The 24537-nt window shown below is 36.1% G+C and overlaps 2 protein-coding genes across 2 annotated transcripts in view; one reads left to right on the forward strand and one right to left on the reverse strand.

Annotated features, from left to right (window-relative positions):
• The first annotated feature begins 461 nt into the window (after positions 1-461).
• On the forward strand, positions 462-7466 carry calml4a (calmodulin-like 4a). Its single transcript, XM_047363850.1, has 5 exons — positions 462-584; positions 686-716; positions 938-1078; positions 2005-2193; positions 6970-7466. Exons 1-5 carry the CDS (start codon positions 582-584, stop codon positions 7065-7067), a joined length of 462 nt encoding a protein of 153 aa, XP_047219806.1. The 5' UTR covers positions 462-581; the 3' UTR covers positions 7068-7466.
• A 4655-nt stretch (positions 7467-12121) lies between these two features.
• Positions 12122-24537, reverse strand: part of LOC124867043 (A disintegrin and metalloproteinase with thrombospondin motifs 7) — a 198307-nt gene continuing 185891 nt past the window's right edge. Inside the window, exons 24-25 of the mRNA XM_047363243.1 lie at positions 17430-17602; positions 12122-13257 (exon numbers count right to left, since the gene is read on the reverse strand). Coding sequence (XP_047219199.1) covers positions 17463-17602 — 140 coding nt within the window. The 3' untranslated portion in view covers positions 12122-13257; positions 17430-17462. The remainder of the gene's footprint in view (positions 13258-17429; positions 17603-24537) is intronic.

Genomic DNA, 24537 nt, shown 5'->3' on the forward strand with positions numbered 1-24537 from the left:
TGTCCATGCAACATCCTCCTAACACAATAGATTGATAACAAAAGGAGAGAAAGATGTTTGAATTTTGGTATGCTTCAAGCTTCGCCTAGAAGACGGGGCGTAAATGTCATCAATGGATTCTGTCATTTCATCTCACATTGTTGCCCTAGTTTCTATCCATTGAACCAGCTGTAAGGCTGCAGGAGTCTGGAGCCTATAGCAATCAGCAGGGTGCACCAACCGCTGCGATAGTGCATGGAGACAAACAACCATTCAGACTCCCAGTTAGAGCTTTGACTAAATTACCTTGATTAGAATAGGCCTTAAACCTTTGTTTGTTAGCCTTTGTTTTTCAAATAGTCCCAAACCTTTCATGTTTAAATATTTGGTAATTCTCTGGTATTATTGACTCAGTTTTTCTTTGGGAATGGTAGAGAAAGGGAGGGTGCATCATGCTGGATCTGGTATCAGTGTTTCCACAGCAACACGTATTAAATTGCACTACATTTTAACGCTGGTGGACTTTAGACAGGTGGAGGGACAGGTGACGTTATTAATAGTGCACACTCTTCTTCCTGGAAGGAAACGTAACGGCTTTAGAAATGGTAAGAGCAAGAAAGGATTTCTTTTAAGCCTTTTTGTGTATTTTAATATGTATCAATCTTGTTTATATGACAGCTAACACTAAGCTGTTGTCGTTCTGCAGGCTAAATTCTTTACACCAGCTCAAATCAGTGGTAAGTAAGAGTTGTTAATATGATTTTTCCTTAGCTGTTTATTATACAATTATTTATTAAACAGTTTCTTGGTACATAAGGATCAAATTGATCAGCTAAATACCCTTACTAATCAGTGGTATTAATTCATATGTGGCAAAATTAACTGCCTTCTTTGCTGTACTTAGGAAGACTTAGTATCATTTGTACTGATCAAATTTTGTCCTGTTTTCTTGTTGCAGAGTTCAAAGAATGCTTCTCCTTGTATGACAAAAAGCAAAAGGGTAAAATTGATTCAAAGGACCTGATTACAGTTATGCGCTGCCTGGGAACAAGCCCCACACCTGGTGAAATAGAACGCCATCTTCAAGTTCATAAACTTGGTATGTACAAGGTGCAGTTTATCAAATGTGAATAAAGATCAAACTGTAATGTCTGACAATTGTCTGATTCGTGAGGTACTCCATGGACGACAGTCACTTTGGTAGGATTAAAATTACAAAGACATGAAGAACTAACCTTCCCTTAAATATGTTTCAAACAATAATGAACTAAGAACTATTGCACTCTTCAGCATTCTTAAGTCATTCTTTACCTATTCATATTTTGCTTCTGATTACTCACTTTCTTGGAATATATGAAAGTGGTCTTCATCATTTGTTCTCCAGGCTTTCTGAGTGTCTTTCAGAGTGTTTCTTTTGAATTTGTTTTTAAGTTCAGAACCTGACGATTTTTTGTTAAGCTACTGACCTAGGAATCATTCAGGTAAAAAAGGCTTTTAAACTCGTTTGGTTTCTACACTTAACAGCCAAATTAGCTAAGAATTTACTTCAAATGGGGTCTTAAGGCACTCTCTCATGGATAACCTGCTTGCAATTATTTTGCTTAATCTGAAAAATACCAAAAATATCTCAGTTTGACTGATAGAAAATAGGAATTTATTACCAACCAGGAGACATTAGCAGAACACTTACCGTTTCTTAGGTTTTATTTTGATTCTTTCATTCTTTTCTTTTTTCTTTTTCTAATCCTTAACAAAATGGCTTTTAGATATTGAGTAGAGGGTAATTTTAAGGCTGATCCTTCGTTGTATCTTCCACTTGTTCACTTCCCTCATGTTTAGATAAACCTAAAAAGACCTTAACAAATCAGGGATACCTTATTGATCAAAACCATTCGAAAAAGATACAAGGAAGTCTGGCTCTTTTAAATATTAGCAACTAAAGGGGGTTTGAAATGTTTGTATAAACATCCATTAGTAGACATGATGAAATAAAAAAAATGTGTATGCTTGTTTACGTATGTTTAGGAAAGACAGGTGAGGTAGACTTCTCTACATTCCTGATCATGATGCACAGACAGATGCAGCAGGAGGACCCGAAGAAAGAAATCCTGGAGGCCTTTAGGATGACAGACAAGCAGAAGAAAGGATTCATCCAGGCGTCTGAGCTGCGGGCCAAGCTCACCACATTAGGAGAGAAACTCACCAGCAGAGAAGGTAAATATGCTGGAAAACTGAGTTAATGTACCTAAAAAGCTATAATTAAAAAGGATAAAATGCAGATATCACACATTTATAATATAAAAAAAAAAAACTTTCAGTACTGTAGCAGTTTATTGCAATGAAACTTGCTATATTTAAGGTACTGTGCTTAAGAGTAATTCAATAACATTGTTTGAAATAGTTTGTATTTTGAACCTTTTCTTTTCAAAAGTAAAAAACTTAAATATCCTCAAACAGTTGCATTTAGGTGACAGATGGGTTGCTGATGAACTGATGAAATGGCATATGTGCTTACACTTTATTATATTACTTCAGATAAGACAAAAACGGAGAAATAGAACTATGAATTTTAGTCCAGATCCCCCCTTCTGTCTTAACTGGCAATGTATGAATAAATGGTTGTATCTTCATAAATTTTTGTAATGACAAAAAAGTGGCTACTGCCAGTATGGTTTTTGAGCTCAGCACTGTGACTCCCAGACAACTGACAAGCTGTTCACCTCAATCTGCCACTGTTTGTAAATGTTCTTTCCCCATCTGTTCAAATAACCTCTCTGTGTCCAAAAACCTATTTCTCCTGTATTTAAATATGCCTTTTTTACTGCACTTTTATACCAAGCAAACACCATGGGCTGCACTCACCTGCCTCCCTCATGGATATTCCAACTTTACAGAGGCAGCAGCAAAATAACATTTCTTAACTTTTATATAGACAGAGGCTCCAACAAAAATGATACTAGCTCTAGCACTGTTAGAGAATATGAAAGCAACAAAAATGACTGAAACTAAAAATGCACCTGTTCCTGATAACGTTAAAGCTAACATTAGTGCTGCAGCACAGCTAGCTGCTACAAGAGGTTAGAAAAGTAGCAGTCAAGTCATGTTCTGAAATGTTCAGTACTGACAAGTTGATCTAGATACTTAGTGATCTAGAACATGAGAAACCCTAAGTGCTTAAATAAGAGACAGCTGCGATCTTCCTTTTTATATTTGCACATAAGGGATTCAACACTGGTGTCACTGAGAATGTTGCTTTAATATGGACTTTTGACTGTTACTGTTACGGTTCCTCTAGTAATGCGTCAAATGCTGCTTGTGTTAACAGGATGTCATTGCTAAAAAAAAAAAACAATAGCTTACGCATCTGCCCTTTCTTGTGTATAATAATTTCCCATAAGCCCCCTACCCCAGAAAAGCTGTCCTTCCTTAAACGTATTTAGGTGTGTTTCTCAAATCTTTCTTCTTTTTTTCCTAAAATATCTTCCGGGTCTGAATACAAATGTTGTTTATTAATTACAGAGCTTTAATGAGTTAAGGAAAATACATTCTATAAAATAAATTCCCAACCCAATTCACCCAGGATGAATATTTCTGGCGTCTCGCAAAACATGGTTATGTGTTCTGGTGCTGACTATTAGACAAGAAAATTGGTCCATTTCCACACAACAAAAAACAGTCTAGTGATCCAGCTAAATATAAAATGTGGGCTTGGACAGCTTCTCTGCTGAAGCTATCCATTGAAGAGCACTGAAGAGCACATTAAAAAGCAAAAACAGCACATTTGCAGAGTGCCACTTTGTCAGGCTAGATTACCTTAAATTCAGCTCGCTGAAATATTTCATCATTTGTTCTATTTTGCCTTTTCTACTAATTAAAGAAACCAGTTAAATTTGGTTTCTTAAAAGTGTCTTGCATTCAACATTTTAGCTTAACTGTTCTATATTTTACTCTAAACATTATCTTTCTACCCAGCATACAAACGTGTATTGAAATTCCCACATTGCCAAACTGTAATTTAAATATTTCCCTAAATTGTACAGACACATTTGAATATTTCTTGTTGTCATTTCTGAAGGCAAATCTCCAGGGGTAATTTTGAGCCTCTCAAAGACCTCTTATTCAAACAGTTACTGGCTTCATGTAACTCTAAGCACTGTCAGTAGGTGGGTGTCACTGGGTGGCTGCCTTGCACATTAAGCAGTTCCGAGTTAAAAAGCCCAACTCAGTCTCAGCAGGACAACAGTGGATTCCTGAACTACTGAATATTAATGCCACTTCACTAAAAGAGCAGACAACAGTGCTTCAGACCTTAAATATGCAAACTTACTTACTGTACTGCTATAATGCAGCTGTTTTAGTATACTGGACATATTTTCCAGAGGTTGTTAAAAAAAACTTATTAGAAAGCCTGATTAGAAAGGTTTGTGTAGAACGTCTTTTTTTGGTCTGTGTAAGCAATGCCCAATTACTCCATGATCTCTTTGAATCATCCTGTTATAGATCATCTCTAAGATTTTTATACATGCAGAAATAATCCATTTATTAACAGTGTATTATATTCAGATTATGCACTTTACACATGTTAACAAGTAACAGAACACAGAGTGACCGATACTATGTTGGGTACATCACAGTGAGTGTAGCACTTATCTGAACAGTTATTGGCTTGTTGCACGATGTGGCTACTCAACATCCGCTAATCGGAAGTTATGAGGGCGAGTACTTCCTGTTTGGTTGTTCACCAGCGAAAGCAATGGCGTTGTATTACACCCGCTGTCTTCAGGACCTCCCAAACGTTTCAGTCAGCGATGTTCTCCGCTTGATTCGAGCCTTATCAGCTCCAAGTTGCATAAAAGAAAGGTTTTATGTTTCAAATTACATTGACAACTATGAAGGTAAGCATTAAACACATTCAGTCACTGTTCGGCTAATTACTTTTAGGTCGTATCTTCTTTACAACTTTTTTTTTTTCTACTTTGAAACTAATGCGGTCTCGCTTTCGGCAATTACAGGTCCTTCTCAAAAAATTAGCATATTGTGATAAAGTTCATTATTTTCTATAATGTAATGATGAAAATTTAATATTCATATATTTTAGATTCATTGCACACTAACTGAAATATTTCAGGTCCTTTATTGTCTTAATACGGATGATTTTGGCATACAGCTCATGAAAACCCAAAATTCCTATCTCACAAAATTAGCATATTTCATCCGACCAATAAAAGAAAAGTGTTTTTAATACAAAAAACGTCAACCTTCAAATAATCATGTACAGTTATGCACTCAATACTTGGTCGGGAATCCTTTTGCAGAAATGACTGCTTCAATGCGGCGTGGCATGGAGGCAATCAGCCTGTGGCACTGCTGAGGTCTTATGGAGGCCCAGGATGCTTCGATAGTGGCCTTTAGCTCATCCAGAGTGTTGGGTCTTGAGTCTCTCAACGTTCTCTTCACAATATCCCACAGATTCTCTATGGGGTTCAAGTCAGGAGAGTTGGCAGGCCAATTGAGCACAGTGATACCATGGTCAGTAAACCATTTACCAGTGGTTTTGGCACTGTGAGCAGGCGCCAGGCCGTGCTGAAAAATGAAATCTTCATCTCCATAAAGCTTTTCAGCAGATGGAAGCATGAAGTGCTCCAAAATCTCCTGATAGCTAGCTGCATTGACCCTGCCCTTGATAAAACACAGTGGACCAACACCAGCAGCTGACACGGCACCCTAGACCATCACTGACTGTGGGTACTTGACACTGGACTTCTGGCATTTTGGCATTTCCTTCTCCCCAGTCTTCCTCCAGACTCTGGCACCTTGATTTCCGAATGACATGCAGAATTTGCTTTCATCCGAAAAAAGTACTTTGGACCACTGAGCAACAGTCCAGTGCTGCTTCTCTGTAACCCAGGTCTGGGGAATGCGGCACTTGTAGCCCATTTCCTGCACACGCCTGTGCACGGTGGCTCTGGATGTTTCTACTCCAGACTCAGTCCACTGTTTCCGCAGGTCCCCCAAGGTCTGGAATCGGCCCTTCTCCACAATCTTCCTCAGGGTCCGGTCACCTCTTCTCGTTGTGCAGCGTTTTCTGCCACACTTTTTCCTTCCCACAGACTTCCCACTGAGGTGCCTTGATACAGCACTCTGGGAACAGCCTATTTGTTCAGACATTTCTTTCTGTGTCTTACCCTCTTGCTTGAGGGTGTCAATAGTGGCCTTCTGGACAGCAGTCAGGTCGGCAGTCTTACCCATGATTGGGGTTTTGAGTGATGAACCAGGCTGGGAGTTTTAAAGGCCTCAGGAATCTTTTGCAGGTGTTTAGAGTTAACTCGTTGATTCAGATGATTAGGTTCTTAGCTCATTTAGAGACCCTTTTAATGATATGCTAATTTTGTGAGATAGGAATTTTGGGTTTTCATGAGCTGTATGCCAAAATCATCCGTATTAAGACAATAAAATACCTGAAATATTTCAGTTAGTGTGCAATGAATCTAAAATATATGAATGTTAAATTTTCATCATGACATTATGGAAAATAATGAACTTTATCACAATATGCTAATATTTTGAGAAGGACCTGTATATCTGCCATTTTCAAAATGCACATTGTTTTTTTTTTTTGTTCTTTTAATCACAAACTCATTTTTTGTGCCCAGAGCTTGTGTTGCCAGATCTTGCAAAATGCTTGGTTAGATTTTCATGACACTGGGCATCACAACATTTCCATGCTGGTTTTATTTATAGAAAGGCAATTATTCTATGAGACTTGTAGTTTATATAAATATAACTAGAAAAACCTGTTTCAACGTGGACGCAAACTTGAACTTTGTTGGCAATAATGATAAAATATAAAAGAGCCAGTAGAGCTTTGATTGACTGAAATACTTTTCTGAGGCTGGATTACGTTTCATCCATTTTAATACATAGCAGTGAAAAGGTTTTTCTTGGTCTAAGTCTACATTTAAACCTGTTAATTGTTTTCTTTTTCTTCAGTGGACGACCTTTTCAAAGAAGCAAACATCAGGTCAAATGGCATTATCAACTACGAAGAGTTCACCCAAATGGTGACACTGCCACCAGTCGATTATTGATGATTTGAGGTAAAAAATAAACCAACTGTAAACGTCACAACAATGAATGGTAGAAAATAAACTGCAGACATACTGAACCTGATGTTTGCAACTTGTGGAAATGCTAGTTAGTGCTTCAGACTGAGGGCCATGATCATACCTTAACTAAGTAATCATTATGTTCTTTACCCTACACCTGAACATTTTCTTCCTGATTTCTTTATTATGCACAGTCAAGTATTACAGGCAATAGTGTACATGATGACATCGTCTGGCTAGTCTGAATTAGCATACTTTCATTTTGTTTTAAAAATCTGTATTTTAAAAACCTTAACTTTTGACACACAATTCCTTTGGCATTGGACATTGTTAAACTTACCATTTATGTTTGTAATTTCAAAATAAAACCATTTTTCTTTATCTGTTCTCAACACGTTTGTTCATAACTTGTATTGTTTTATTGTTAAGCCTTGTCTATATATAAGGATATGGAATAAACCAATATTTATAAATGAAGACGTTCTCAGAATGTGGTCACCAAGTATTTTCATTTATCAAGAAGTCAGATTAAAGTCAAGACTCTGTCTGGGCCACTCCACGTTAATATTACCTCCAGTCAAAAGTTAGTTTACTTTAAAATTATATCTGTCAGGGGTATAAATGATTTTTAACTTAACGGTATACATATTGTTTTTCTTGATGAACAGATTTCTAATGTGCATATTGACATTACATTTATATCATAAAGTACATAAAATAAACAGGAATCACACAAGGAACACTAATTGGGAAAAGCCATTGGCAGTCATGACATCTTTAAGATGTCTCAGATATGGAGAAACTAGTCACATACATTGTTCAGATACCCATTCTTCCAAACAAACTGTCCAGGGGCCTCTTCTATGCACTTTGATCTTCAGGTTTTTTTTTTTGGTTGATTTTCAACTGGACTCAAGTAACTGACCAAGTCATTCAAGCAGATCTTTTTTCCTTGGCTTTGGATTCAGGATCATTGTCTGGCTCAACAAAAAAAAACAACTTTTATCGTGGTCTAACTGGACTAAAATGCTATCTCACAGTGTTTTTTTACTGGATTGCCCAATTGTTCTGCAGCAAACTCAACAGGCTTCAGCCAGATTTTTCTTCAGCAGTGGAGTTCTAGGCAGTGATTGTGTATAGGTGGGTTGGCAGTTGAGTACATTACTAGCAAATCTTCTTTTAAACAATTGTATCTGCCTTGTCCAGGTCTTTCTGAATTACCCAGCGGGTTGTTCTTTAAACTAAGACATCTCTTCTGATTATTTGACTCCCCTGTCACTCCTCTGGCCAAGACCAGGTGCATCTGGTCTTGGCCAGTTTAGAGTAACCTTATGTTCTTTCCAGACCTAGCTAATGGTCCCAACTGTGCTCGCAGGAACATTCAGAGATTTAGAAATATGTCTGTAACAAGAATGTTGCACAAACATTTTGTTTTTTATTTTTATAGGCCATCATTTAGGTCTACATACGTTATTTTCACATTAAAAATGTGCAGTTTTAGTAGATATTAATGAGAAACGAAACAGCAACCATAATCATTTTTAATACCGCACAAAAGGGAGAGAAAACAAATGTTATAACAAATATTTAACTTTAACAGAAAACTTAATTCCCTTGTGGCTTTCCCTTTGTGACACAAGATAAACTGCTAACATGAGCTTGCCTGAGTTCTTCTTAACGAGGTTTTATAAGACATGATCCCTATATTGCTTTAGGGGTCACCATTAATTTTAAATGTCTCTGCTTAGAATAAACACAAATTGTATGAAAAGAATCACATCATTTGGCACCCATTAATTATCAGCATGCCACAGTGGTATGTTTTGGTTGTTTTGCACTTGCTGTCGGTTTTTACACGTTTGTCAATTCCAAAAACCCAAATTTTTATAAATGAAAGCCTTTCTTATCATGGCCTTTTTATGTTGACTTGGTTTCATGTTACTTAAATGTTGAAAATAAACCCTTAGGTTTACCACAGGAGTGCATTTTATCTTCCTGGACAGACAGAATGTGAAGCATGGTTATGCTATGCTGAACTATATTACTATACATAAATAATCAGTCTCACAATCTATCACAAATTAGGTCTACAGGATGAATTATTTATCACACATCTAACTAAACAAGTGGATTCTGTGAATTTCTCAAAATTAAAATTTATTCTGTCAATCAAATTAACTACACATAATCAAATATAATTATTAACTGGTCTAAGGTGAATTTTAAAATGATATAATTAAGTAAAACACCACTCAAAGGAGATTAAAAAATAGGCTGACTCTAATTCTACACTACCGCTACAGGGAGTTTCACAATTTGAAATTAAAAACTTCCAAAATACAACCTAAGCTGATTAAAGGTTTAACTTTTATCAAATGTTTTACCGGTCTCTCAGGGTCTCAGGGACTAATTTGGTCATTTGAGAAGGTGGTGGTTGGGTGAAGACAAACAGAAAGAAACAAACAAACTAAATCAGAACATCAAGGACAGAACAAGTTAAGACAGTACCTGCCTGCTTTTTCGAACCACTTCGATTTCTGCTCCATGGTTCTGCCACCTCAGGTGATCTTTGGGCTGGAAGGGTAGTCAGCTTTCAGATCCCACAACTAATCCATTTGGTCAGAGGTCACTCCTATAAAGGCAGGTGGCATCTCCTGCTACTGGCTTATGGGATATCTTGATGCTCCTCACTTTTTGTTTGGAACAGACTGATACACTTGAAAAATTTGAAGGAAGTGGAAAAAGTTCAAAGCATGGTGGAAAAACTTAACAAAACTTTGCTGCAACTTCACACAAAATGGAGACGAATGTAGCAAAGTATAGCATGTGTTGTTTCACAGCAGTTGTGCTGTGAAAGAGAGAAAGATAAGAGAAAGTTGATGATTGAAAGTCTACCTGCTGTCTGGGAATTATGTCCATTTTCTGGAGGATTTTTCCGTATTTTTTCTTTTGACTGCGTTTGGAGTGTTATATGCCACAGAACTGGACTTGGTGAGTTAAAAAGTGTATTTTATTTACTATGAAGGATGTTATTTGTAAGATGGTTTTATTTCATTGAAACGGAAAGCTAATGTAGTACATTTATGTTATGTTATAAAAGATAAAACTGTGAGAGTAACGGGTGAGCTGGTGTGGTGAAGCATGTTTCCCCCACACGCACACAATGTTCAGTCGTCAAGTCGACGAGTATATTGTTTTATTGAGTACAAAGTAAAGTTAAAAGAGCTTTTGTTATGCTTTATTGGTTATCAAACCAGGCCTTTTTAAGGTTTTGCTGGAAATTGGACTGAGAAATTCCGAGTGGATTGCGGAGTTGGATTCCGCTAGCAAGAAACAAGATGGCGAGCCGTAACCCAGGAACCCTGTAACCGCCGTTTAGCAGGAGCTACACATCTGCTGGACATTTCAAATCATCTAAACTGGTATGATCTGTCCATGTTTTCTTAAAGGGAAACAACGTTGGATTCGGAGGAAAGGGATTAACTCTCAGGAGTATCAGAGAGGAAAGACATTGAATTGAAGTACAAGTTATTCAGTTGTTTGATTGTTTTCTGTTGTGTCGTATTGTTTTACTTTCTTCTTAAACAATATCCAATGTCGATTGTTAGTATGTGGAATGTAAAATTGTCTATTTGGGTAAAATAGGTACAAGGAATGGTTAAAACAGGAAACAGAAAAGCCCTTAACTTCTTTGAAAGGAACACTAAACAAAAATAGATTTGAACAGATTAAACTTACTAACTGTAAATCAAATAGATTAACAGTATCAACTTGAGCTTCAATAGAGTTTAAAATCAGACAGGTATTGAATAAGGTATCCCAAAAAAAGGGAAGAAATAGGGGATTATTTTGGATTGAATTTTGTGTTATTGTACGTCCATTGTTGTAATATTGTTTTCTCAACAAATAAGAAGCTGGCAGTTCAAATTTATTTTTGGGGTCTGTGGTCATTAATACACTTACGCATCTTTCTACTCCCGTAGTCGAGCCTAGCACTGGTCCTAGTGTCTGTTCCATTAACTGTAACACATCGTGAGTGTTACATAAGCACAGCACCAAGAGGTTGTTCTGGGTAAACTAAGAGGTTGTCAAGGATATTTTTTGTGGGTCTTGAGGAGAGCATTTCTTGTGGGTTCAAGATCATCTGGTGTGTTTGTGAAGAATACAAACATGTGAGGGAGGTTTTACATAAACTTTTACAAAAGATTAAACATAATCCTGGATAATAAATAAATGATAAAGTTTCAGCATTAGTTTAATTAGGAATGATAAACTAATCATACGTGTTATGAGTTCACAATTAAATGGTTAAAAAAATTATGCTTGAGCAGTCAAGAGACAGCTAATTTATGATGAGATTAGTAGAGTCAGTTATTCCTTTAATCAAGATTCTAGTTCATGTATGAATGTGGAAAATTAAATATGTTTAACCAGGCAAGGCTTTGTAGGGAACATGTTTTCTTCTTTTCTGTTTTACTGGCTGCATACACATTTCTAGATGTAGACATACATTTCTGTTGGGGATATATGAATTTATTAAACCCATCAAACACTGACCAAAGCAACAAAAAGGGTTAGATTCTACCAAATGTGATCATTTCACTTTGTAACTAAAAGTAAATGTATTCTAGCAAGTGGAGTCTGGTTCTCCAGGACCAAAATTGTCTGATTGAATTTGTTAGATGAATCAAGTTAAAGCCCTAACAGACATTGTGATAGATTATAAGCGTACGACTGCCCTTGGGTGATGCCTTACATCTGGCTGCCTGGGACTGCTGCTGCCTTCCGGAGCCTCGTCAACCTGCCCTTTGTAGCTCTTTGGTGCTGTGGATTGAAGGCCTTCTACCATTCTCGCCACACTTACATTTCCAGGTGACAAACTCAGTTTGATCTGATATTCTTCATACATACAGTCAGCTGATTAAAGCATGTAGTGGTATGAATCACATTTTCTCATTATCGGATTAATTTCAGTTCTCTATAGCTCAGCTTCACCTATTGTGTCAAGAAAGGAAAAAAACCTGCAGCAGGCGAGACAGTTTTAATAAAGGAGAATTTTCCTCTGTTTATTTTAAAAGGGTCAGCGAATATGAAAAAGGAACAGTGGTTAGACAGACCGTTTGTTTATTGAAAATTGTTTTGTCTGCTGAAATGTTCATCTGTTTAAAGAAATACGTTACATCAATTTAAATGAAGGCAGAGGTACAAAGATATCACGCTGCATCTAAGAGGCATGTGTGTACATGTTCCATCATGTTTGACTTGGTTTATATTTAATGTTAAAAATACAGGAAATACAGAAACATATGAACGTGCCACCGTTGCCTTGACGGGATCAAACAAATAAATCCAAAATGCTTTTCAACTTTGTTTGAAAAATAAAGGTACATTTTCAAAGCAGAAACAAAAGCAGAAAAAAAGACTTGTACATATTTGGAATATTATATGTGTTTTCCCACTAACTGATGTGATATAATGTAGATGTTATTTTTTTAGCAGTTTTATACTAGTATTCTAACATACTAAATATACTTCAAACTAAGTGTTTAAGAAAGATTAAAAACACCAATGGATTCACTACTCAAGTAAAAAAGGCACTGGGCCCGCCAATACCTTATACTGACACCAGAACAAGTGGAGCCTGTGCAGCCCCTAGCACCAAGTATTTTCTGCAGCTTCTTTTAACATTCACTCTGAGAGTTTTAAAAACCTGTGTGGTAAAGCCAAAGTGTAACAACTGTAACCTCTAAAACTGTTTTATGTATGTTTTCTACAAGCTGCAACAGATATTTAACAAGCTAAGGCGTTGATAAAGCCCACACTCGCAGTATTACAGCTTTACAACCACTGCTGTTCTGCCAGACTGAGAATACTGACAGAAACAGCAGTGGGAGGAATACTCAGCAGGTAAGGGCCCTGAGAAGCCAAAGCTCATTCAAAAAATGGGGAATTTTGAATGTAGAAATTAGTTTCTGCTTCACAGACTGGATATAAAAACTGCACGATGCCACTGAGCCTTCGAGATGAAGCCAGTGCAGACGTTCCTTTGAGTGAAATCTACCTGATTACCTCCGACTTCTGGTTCCAAAATGTCCTGACTCCTTTATGGGTTATGTCCACCAAAGCTTCCAGTGCTGGACCAGAGCTGGCGCTAGAACAGTTTCGAAGGGTTCTATTGGAACACAGGAACCCAAGAATTAAATCATTTAATCACGTTTAACATTGTTTTCAGTAAGTGTTTGACTCTTTTTTTTTTTTGGTGGTATTCTGAGTTTCAGTAGAAGATCATAAGGAGACCGTTTATCCACATAAATCATATGGTCTTCTTATTTCTGCAAACAAATGTCTATAAATCAGCAATCATTTATGACTGCAGTTTTTTAAGTACGATTTGATGTTTGTGAAGGCTCTAAAATACGCTGACTGACCTTTGTAAACAGTGCTGCACACACAGGCACAGGCAGTTTATATAACACAAATAAAAGTGCTGCAAACAGTCTGTATAAATTCAGCAAAAACAGCAACCATGGTGCTGTTGTTGGATACAGCTATGAATATATAAAATCTCTTACTGTTAATCACTTTATATTTTCTGCTGCCAATCTGCTGATAGTGGGACTGATGCATTTCCCACAGATTCCGGCTCATTAATTAGAGAAAAAAATCACACAGCCTGCACTTCATCTGAATTTTATTTTCCAGTTTCGGCACCGGTCACACTTTGGTTGGTTACTTGATCCCAAAACAAAATCTTTTGGTGGCATTTGCGATTTCTTTCTATATTACATGAGGTGTAAATGGCTACATTGCATCAATGTGCTGCTGGTTATTCTAAAGTGCAACTTCTATAAAGAAATGTTTAATAAAACCGTATTTTCCCATTTTTTAGCTTTAAACTAACAGTTTAGTTCTCCTTTCTTGTTTAGATATGATCAATTTTGGTACTCCCAAGAAAAATCAAAGATCCAGATGATGATGACCAAATGAGGAGCTTTTCGCAATTACAAAAGTGTGTTCTTCAAGGTCTTATAATCTTTATATTGGCTGTATTAAAAGTTGCAAAGTTAGCATGTCAATATAAATCCACAAGACGTGTGTCTTTCATAGAGTTGTTCTGACTTGAAAAAGGCCTGAACTGATTCTTTAAAACCATACTGTATCTGGAAGCTGAGTTCAGGTGATAAAACTCATTCCGATTAAAGTGAGAATTTCTTTTTGAAGGCAACTCTTATAATGAATTGTCTGATAGACAACACACAAAAAGTGATCCAGGTCACTTTCATGTAAAGCACTTTGAATTGTCTTCTTACTGAAATGTGTTACACAAAAAAACTTTCCTTACCTTTCAGGTTTCAGAAACTAAAAAACATGTCACTACAAGCTATTAAAAGGTATAACTATAACAAATTATAAAATAATTTCAATTATTTGTCACTGCGTGGTCAGAATTACATCCTGATGTTCTAGCCATAAATCTATAACCATTTTACAGCATTTACACTGTGAAACTGAATTATAGTTACGACAAAGCCTAGGAAAGTTTGTAACATCCTCAGATATTAATTTAATAAAACCAGAGAGATGTGTCTAAAGAAGAATAAACCCCACATTAGGTAGCAGTGCATAATTTACAAAACATCTTAAGGATGCCTTTGGCTTGTGGTCAAGGCCAGCTTTACACAGGGGCAAGAGGGGGCAATGACCCCTCAAACAAATGCCTTGCCACCTCAAATCAATTTTCAATCACACAAACACGAGGACCTGGAGAGGGGGGCATTTCGATGCAACATCTGCTGAAAAACACTTGCATTTTCTTCTAATCAGCATCCATGCATGACTGCATAACGCATTGCCTACACGTTTTGTACTCATAAAATCCGGGATTTCTAAGGCTTGTCCAGCTGTTGACTGATGTTTGTCAGGTTTAATGAAGAGAGTAAGAGAGGGAGGTATACAACCAAACAGACAAATTAGGCCATTTCACTCATTCCAATTAATTACTTTAATGTTAAAAAAGCATGGCCAAAACCATTTTTCTGAGTGTCTCTCAATAAAGTGTTGAAAATAGAAACAAGCATACAGTATTTTGTAATTACAGCATGCTGGCCAAAACTCTGCTATGAGTAGGTAAAACTCAGTTTTACTCGAGGGGTTCAGTGTTCAATGCATTTTCAATAAAGAAAGTAAAATGAACTTCAAGAGAATGTAATAAATAAATAATATTATCTGACTGTTACTGAGGAGTATAAGAGCACATCTATTGAATTAATTTGTTGTATTTATGGATTTTCAAAATGTTTTTAACTAGAGAAACCTCTATAGTTCAGGGGTCGGAATTGACCCTTATGTCAAATCAAAAACAGTCATATCAAGGAGTGCACATTTTCCTTAGTTTTTCTGGAATGAAACTCATAGATTTGCCTGTGTAAATCTGTAGATTCCATGCATAGCTCGTTTTGCATCACAGGGGGCCCAGATCTTTTACCATATTTGCCTGGCTTACTTGGCATGTATAGGCAGAAGGTCAAAATTTTACCAGAGTATTTTAAAATTAATTGAAGTTGGATGTTTTGGCTCTATTTTGTTAATATACAGAGATTCCTGACAAAGTAAAAAAAACCTTGATGTGATAAACTACATAAAAAAATGTCTACAATTGACCAATATCTTTTCACAGTGACAGTTGATTAACAAATGACCATCACTGATTGCTGATTTCAAGTTTGACCGATTCTCTTTTTTAAAATAAATGAACTATTGATATGAGTAAAAAAACACACAATGACAAGTATTTTGATAGAATATTCCCATGAATAATTTCTAAAAACCCTCCAAATATTGTGAAAGCAGAAAAAATTTTAACAACCCGCCCAAAGCTATTTTTTCTAGTGTTCAAAAGAAGCCTAGGGGAAAACCAGCCCTGTCTGGAAAACTGCACAGCACTACACAGTTTACCCCGATCCCATAGAGAAAACACTAATCAACAGCAACAACAAACATGCTGAAGAATAATGTGTACGCAGGATGATGCCCCCTTCACATTTCTGCCCACACCCCTCATATGCATGCCTAAAACTGGCCCTGCTTGTGGTTGTTTTTATTTGTGGTTCAGATTATAGTTTAAGCCCAAATATATAAATTTAATATATAAATATATTAAATTTATATATTTGGGCTTAAGCTAAAATATATAAATTTAAATTAAGGGGTTATTCCCACTTTTGCCTGATGTTTCTAAATCTGTTAAAGGTAAACAGAAAGGATGAGCTGTATACTATAAAATTGATGCAACTGAAGTAAACTTAAAAAAATGAACTAGTTTATCATTCTCACCACCCCCTCGACAAAACTTCCTCCAATGGTTCCTGCTGAATAAAAAGGTACCACATCCCTACTAGGGCCTTTTTTGAGGGTACATTTCTACCCAGGTGAATAGTGTGGAAGCTCAGCAGGATAATAATGGTCCCAGAAAGCAACCCTGGTCAATAGAAAAGGTTCCTGAGGTGGGAGTGTGCCTTCAGATTTTTGAACTGCCCACTTTAGGATGGGAGTTTTCAATTAGAGCAGCAAATGTTTTCTAGTTATATACCGAGTTAGAATCAGTCCCAGCACATTGATGCATTGTGAGTTTTAGACTGTTCACACAAAGCTTTTTCTTGTAGGATTAATACAGGTAAAACCATGACAGTTCCACTTGGGTAGTTTCTGTATGTACTTTAAATTGTGCAACAAAATAAAATGATTTTTTAGAATACATATATGCATGTTGAAAGTTTCAAGGAGCTCTCACAGTTTGACCCTGATAAATGTCATTTTGTATGACCCCTTTGTTTCATTCAACCTTGCAAACTTGGTTAAGCAGGTGAAGTTTCCGAGGCCCATAATACAAAAGAAAACAACAGTTTTACGTAAAACAGAAATGTAGCAGGGAAAAGCATAGGACTCAATGAAATAATGAACTGTTTTCACATGTTTTGCTTCCCAACACGTGTACCACATATTAAAAACCACTGAGTTGTATGCTGTAAGATTCTGCTGCCTTGATTAAAATAAAAACAAATAATACAACTGAAAAGATTAATTAGGGATTGATCTAATAATGCATTGTAACTGGCTACGCTAAAATAATCTTATGTAAAACCCTATATTCTGCTAAACAGACATCGTCAAATTGCATAACGTAAAACGTGTTAACAGGTATTTACATTCCTGGTTTGTTGCATTCAGTTCTGCACATCAGCTTTAAATGAACGTGCATCTTTCAGTGCCTGATTGTTAATTTATCTGTTGTTCAGCAGAGGTCCCCAATGCTTGACTCCCTGTGATGAACTGTGCTTTTGTTACCCTGTGGATGAAGCATGCGAGGAGAGTGGGACCTCAGTGGCGAGACATGATGCTGGAACGCTGACTGCACGTCTTGCAGCACTGCGCACTCATGTTTGGCAGGCCGCAGCGGCCGAGCAAGCGCAGAGTCTGACACATACGAGACGTCAGTCGGTCATGAAGACAAACTGCTCCTGTGTGGATGACAGACAAACACGTGCTCAATACTGCGAAGGTCACTGAGAGCAGAAGCTACATTATTATAGAATGATTCCATTTAAAATCCTATCTTCAAAAAAAAAAAAACTGTAAGCAGGGGGATTGTTAGTATCCTGGAACACAGGTAGGTCCAAAACCCAGAAATAGTTGAACTTTTATATGACAGCAGCGTCTTAGTTGAGTGATTAAGATAAAAATAACATAGGACATGTTGTACTAATTCTCTGTTTAGGCCAGATTTTTAAATGAATGCAAATGAATCTGGATAAAGGTGAAATGAAGTGAGTGCAATCCTTCTTTTTGCAGTTCAGATCATGATTAATTACCCTGGCCAATTTAGGTTTGAAGTAAACTTTTCATTGGACCAACAGTTTACTTCTTACTGGAAATAACATTAACATCACTTAAGGAAGCTAAACATTAGGGTGATGGCAAGGTCTTTCATCGTCAAAAACCTGAAAAACATGTCAAAAAGCAGTGGAAAATGCAAGGCTGCTCAGCAATTTTATTAGCTGTATAAAGGACATGATCAATTGAACCATAATAGATTTCTGCAATTGCAAATTTTAAAAGCCCACGCAACAAAACATGTCCTCAATGGATTTTATCTTTTTTTTTTTTTTTTTTTTTGCAGATGTTGTGAAGTGGATGCTTATTAAAACTAATTGATTTGATGTGCAAACATGAACACGATAAAAAATATCTGCTATGGAAATGAAAATGGTAATGGTGAGTCCTGTATAAAGAAACAAACAAAATAAAAAAGTCAACCTAGGGGGTTTTTTGCAGTTAGATTGGTGGAAATCAATGATCTTTTATGATTAATTGACCTGTAGAAAAATTATAATATATAATTTGACAAAGTGAACTTAGTGATGCAAGTTCAATAAGTTGTTTCAACTTTCCTTCAATCCGTATATTTGGGAAGTGACTGAAGGCTATTAAACTTTATGAAACCATCCAGGAAAGCCACTCAGAAATACACGGAAAGCACTGTGTAAATAGGTTTAAAGGTTTTTTCTATTTCTGAAAACTGGTGAGGATACTGTTTGATAGAGCTGAATGTAACATCAAAAGCAAAAGGATGAATAGTATATTAAACGTGTAATTCATCCATTCAGTTGGAAGTTAGACTGTTTGATCCTTTCTGATGTGAGAAAACTTGGAAGCTTTTTCAGTGTTGAGTAGCAGAAGAGAAAACCACAGATGAGCATAAAAACAAACAAATGAATAAATAAAAATACATTCTTAAGTATGAGAGAGAAATCAAACATTGTGAAAATATGTTTTACTTCCTAAATACACGAAGATGCTGGAGACAAAAAACAATACAATTATCCAGGAAAAACAGAGAAAAAGAGGTCCAGTAGAAATAACCAGAGAAAATAAATTACATTTTGTTAATTTGTCAGATTCAGTCCTTCACATACAGCCAACAGATTTGTCTGTTATTTATAATTAGTCTCTACTGGCCCATAATGAGTTCAACATTCACCCTGTTTATGAACAGAATCAAAATCTGCAGATGACATCTTATTTAAACAGGACACAATCGTCTTTACTCAGACCTGGAGGAGACTTCTCTGATTCAGGAGGGGAATCCATTTTGACCTGAATTTATATTTTTTGTTTCGATGTCTAAAAGAAAAAAATCTGTCTGACAAGACATGGATTTCTTTTGCAAATTCAATTCAATCACCCAGCCAACGTCTGGTTACTGCTTTTTGCTGCCTGCTACCAGTGCTGTCTGTTTTTTAAGTAAAGATGGTAAATAACCTTGTTATATTACACTGAAATCAAATAATAACTTTAAGCCCATTATTGAGACAGATTTATTTCTACATTTTCTCCAGTAGTAGCCCTGTTAGGGAAAATAAGTTTATTTATTTTTTGTTGTTGTTTTGCAACATATGAAGAATCCTACTATATATAATTTTGCCTAAATATTCTTCATGTTTCAGATTTTTAAAATTTTGAAATTTGTATCTGGACTCATTTTTATTTAAACATTTAAAGGTTGGTTATGCTACTTCTAATGTCTTCTTTGCTGTTGCCCTAAATGCTTCACAACAAGTAGTCATCAAGTGGTCAACCATCCTTACTTAAATCATGAAATAATTACATACTGAAGAAAGAAAAACATAATTAACCATTCAAGGTAACATTCCATGACCCGGTATAAAAGCACCTCATTCCAAAAAAAATGCCAAACCTTTTTCTGTGACCTCTGTAGATATATTTTTTTCCGATTCCTGGGAGGTGGGGCTTGTCGTGTCAGGCTTATACAGCTTACATGGAAAACTACTCTGAACTCCAGCAAAACATCAAAATTCTCCTGGCTTATTTTTCTACCTCACTTTTGACTATCACACTAGGTCAGCATGAGCAAATAGAAAATTAAACAGCAGATCTGAATCTAAATAGAACAATAAAAGTGATGTATGCTATTTCTTTGTTGTTTTGAATGAAAGAAGTAGTCAAAAAGGTGGCAATCAAAGTCCAGCACTGTGATAAAACTACTTTAAGGAAGACAAGAAAGAACCCAGAATAATATGTTTTTTTAATCCTTACCCAAAGAAAAAGCACGTTGATTATTTTTGCAGAAGCTTCTAAATCTAAAACTATCCATAAATGCAAATTTGCCTTTCTAAGAAAAGCTTCAACAAACAATCACAGTCTCTATGCAATGACTCAGTCTGCCCACATTTTAAAAAGGCATTTTTGCATGCCTCGAGGTGAAAACATGCTAATATTTATGGACATTTATGTAAATGACAAGTAGACAAAAATGTTCAACATTCAAGAAAATTAAACCTGTTTGCTTTATCCAGATAAAGCACAAATATGATGTTAGTTTTGCTCAAGGAGAAGAAAAAGACAAAACAGTGACCTGCAGAACGGCTGCAAAATAAATGAATAAATAAAAATTAAAACCCATTTAATTCATTTATTTAGGCAAACATTAACAGGATGTAAATATGCTCAGGTATTTGTTTTCATTCTGATACAATTATACGGTACAAGTAATTCAATTTGGTTTATTTGAAAAGACTACAGATAGGCATTTTATAATCAGATAAATTTTTTATTTCAATCTTTTTATTTATTTATTTTTAGCTTTGAATGAATCAGTTAAAGAGATGTACTATTTAACTGTTTGCAGTCTGCAGGATTATGTATTGATTTACAAACAGTACTGCAACCTTATTCTTCCAGTCAGATGTTGTTCCCTAATATTTAGAGCAATGCCTTGTTAGGTCTGGACAATACGTTACCCTTTGATCAAAATAATAATAAAAAAGTGAAAAGTTTTTCCATCCAGAATCTGTTTCTCTGTGGCTGAGGAGAGACCTGATATATAAACATGTGCAAATTGGACCAGTTTGCTGGACATTATTAGCAGGATGGCTTGTAAATGTATTTAGTGCAATCTCCTTTGTGAATCCAATGCAAAAATAAAGCAAATGCCAAGAGTAAAGCAGTTGGAAAAAAATGGAGGAGATTGCACTGCTTAATAAGTTTTAGTGAACTTTCTTACAGATTGAATTACCTTCAAAGCACCTTAAAAAACACAAAGCAAGAACATGAAAGTGCTGGGGGCTTTTATCCACATCAGATTAACCTGCTTTAGTGAGTATATTCACTAAAGCAGGTTATTCACGGAGTGTTTATCTCCAATGGCAACAAGCAAACTGCAGTTATAGAACAAACATATACCTAATCCTGCAGCATCTGTACAATCGTGGCAAAAGGTGAGACTGACAGAAATGTTGTTTGCCAGTGCAGCGCTTGCTCAGAAATCACAATTCCTTAGCTGAATCCATTTTAGAAGACGTTCCTGGAACATTTTGGACTTTACTGGGTGCCCTACAGCTTTCTTTTACAATTCTGGATAATTCTTTAAATGGTTGAGTTGGGCATCATCTTAAAAGCAGCACAAATGTCTGCCTGTGAAGACTTTCTGATGCAAGAAATGATGACACAACATGTTTCAATGGAGGTAACTGTGGATAACAAAAGAAGAGCATTTTCCAGCACTACTTCCTGTTAGTACAACCACTCTGCTTCTCTAATTTTAACAGGATGACAGAAATATATGGGCTCCCCTACCCCTGTTAACATTCTCTGCTAAACTAATGAGATCTCTAAAATTATACAAGCAGGTTGTTTTGTGGCAGAACTAAAACACGGTGCAAATATGTTTTTTTTTGATTAAGCTCATTTTCTTTTCCTTTTATAACTTCACAAATAGTTACATGCAATTTTTTCACTTGTCACAACAACCATAACTTAATACAAATTGTCCCCACAAAGTCAGTCTCCAAACGTATTGCTACAGCTGCATATTCTACCACACACATATAAATGTATCCAAAGCTATTCAATTTAAGCAAGGAGCTGTTTATCCAAACAGCAGCAATTATAGGAACAAACATTATAAATTATAAACCATTAAAATCTTCCTGTAAAGTAATGTCATTCTCAGCAATGTTTAAGTCAGACTTCTTCATTTATGTTTTGCTTAGCTGCACAACACTTCATTTAATTTGCCAACAGTTTCAGTGCTTTAGGGTTTTAACTTGTTAAAGTTAATTTTGATCAGATCACTAGGCGCAGTCATCCACAAGGTGACTTGTCACCAACAAAACTAAACTGATTGCAAAATTCACATTTTTGTCACTGCAAAACACTTTAGGCCTTCACTCCGTTTCTAGAAAGCAAACAATGGGCAGAAACCAAACCAGTGTCTGAATTCTTTTTAGATAGACTTATTTCAGCAGGGATTTATCTAATGAACTCCTCTTGAAACTGCCAAAACCTACCCATAACATGCTCCAATTCCCTACAATTTGATTTATTCAAGCCTGAGGTAGACCTTTGATCTTGGGCAAGTAGAAAACAACATGACTCATCACAAATTTATATTATAAATATTTTTTTAAAAAGCATTTGTGGTTTTAAATAAGACAGATGGAACCAACTGACTTAGTCAGTTTGAGCAAAGATTCAGAGAAATCTGCTGTCTTCTTCAGCATATCCAAAGATGTAAAAAACCCACACAGATGTGTTGTTTGAATCACACTTCATCAAACCTTCACTGTTTTGGAGCTCCATCTGTTCTTCTAATTAGATCATTGTGTAGCAGGGGTAACGTTTGTTTTACCAGCTAATGCTTGGTTTCCCTTGAGCACCATATAAAAAACAGCACTTCCTGCTGGAATCTGATGATTAATAACATCTCTGCAACAGACAATGACTTTAACAGGCAACATTCCTTCAAAAAGGATATCTTACGACAGTATCCGAAATGATTAACTTCAATAATTCTAGATTCAATCCAGCATCAAAGAAGGTAGGCCACATTGATGTTATAGTTATAAGTATGGCAGGGGATCTGTAATGATGTAAGTCTTTTTCCAAATTCCCAAGGACCTTTGTTAGAGCAAATGGAATCATGGACTCTTTTTACCGGGGCATTTTAAAATAATAAAAAAAAGTCCGGTGGACGCTGCCAAAAGGTGAAAATGGGTCATCATTGGCTGATGATCCAAACCAGAATATCCCCCACAACTACTTATTTATTGCTACTACAGCTGGAAATGTACACAAAAGTAGGTGGTATGACCAAGGAGTAGTTTTCTTTCACTAACTGAGAACACAACCTTAGAAACTGTCTGTCATCTAACTAAGCCTACTTTAAAAAATCCTGGGATTTAAAGGTCATATTAAGAATATTGGAGAGCTATATATTCTAAAGAAACACAGCATTTAACTTTAAACATTGTCAAAAACATCACCCATAGAATTAAACATTTTTAGTTCACAAAACTCTATATAAAACTGCATACTGAAGTGTTTGCGAAAGATACAATACATTGAACTTTTTCTCATTGTGTCACATGGCAGCCCCAAACCTCAATGCATTTTATCTGAATCGTTTGTGACAGACCAACAAAAAGTCGTGCATTATTGTGAAGCGGAACAAAGATGATACATGATTTTGACAGTGTTTTACAAATAAAAATCAGAAAAGTGTTGCAAACATTTTTAGCTACTATTACAGCTGCGAGTCTTTTGGGGTATGTCTTTATTAGTCATGCACATTTAGAGACTGACCATCTTTATCTATTCTGTCTTGCAAAATAGGTCAAACTCAGAAAAAATGGATAGAGCATCAAACAACAGCATTAAATTGACCTCTGGTAATTAAGTAAAAAACCTTGGTGTTTTTTATTTGTTTTTTTTTATCAGAACATGACAGTTAAATCCTAAAATAAACAAGTTTCTAGGATTTCCTTCTTTCATCTCCGGAACATTGCCAAAATTAGAAATATCCTATCTAGGAGTGACGCTGAAAAACTAGTCCATGCATTTGTTACTTCAAGGCTGGACTATTGTAATTCTTTACTATCAGGATGTCCACAAAATGCAGTTAAAAGCCTTCAGCTGATCCAAAATGCTCCAGCAAGAGTTCTGAAAATTAAAAACAGATCACATTTCTCCTATTTTAGCTTCCCTTCATTGGCTCCCTGTTAAATCCAGAATATAATTTAAAATTCTCCTCCTCACATATAAAGCCCTTAATGATCTAGCTCCATCAATTCAATTCAGTTTATTTATATAGCGCCAATTTACAACACATGTCGTCTCAAGGCACTTCACAAAAGGCAGGTACATACATTCCAATTAGTCCTAACCATTGAACAGTGCAGTCAGATTCAGTTATTTATTCAAATTGGATAAAAAGTTTTTCTATCTAAGGAAACCCTGCAGATTTCATCCAGTCAGTGACTTGTAGCATTCACTCCTCCCGGATGAGCATGTAGCGACAGTGGACAGTCACTGGCGTTGACTTTGCAGCAATCCCTCATACTGAGCATGCATGTAGCGACAGTGGAGAGGAAAAACT

The sequence above is a fragment of the Girardinichthys multiradiatus genome, chromosome 4 (genome assembly GCF_021462225.1).
Source record: "Girardinichthys multiradiatus isolate DD_20200921_A chromosome 4, DD_fGirMul_XY1, whole genome shotgun sequence".
Taxonomy (NCBI): domain Eukaryota; kingdom Metazoa; phylum Chordata; class Actinopteri; order Cyprinodontiformes; family Goodeidae; genus Girardinichthys; species Girardinichthys multiradiatus.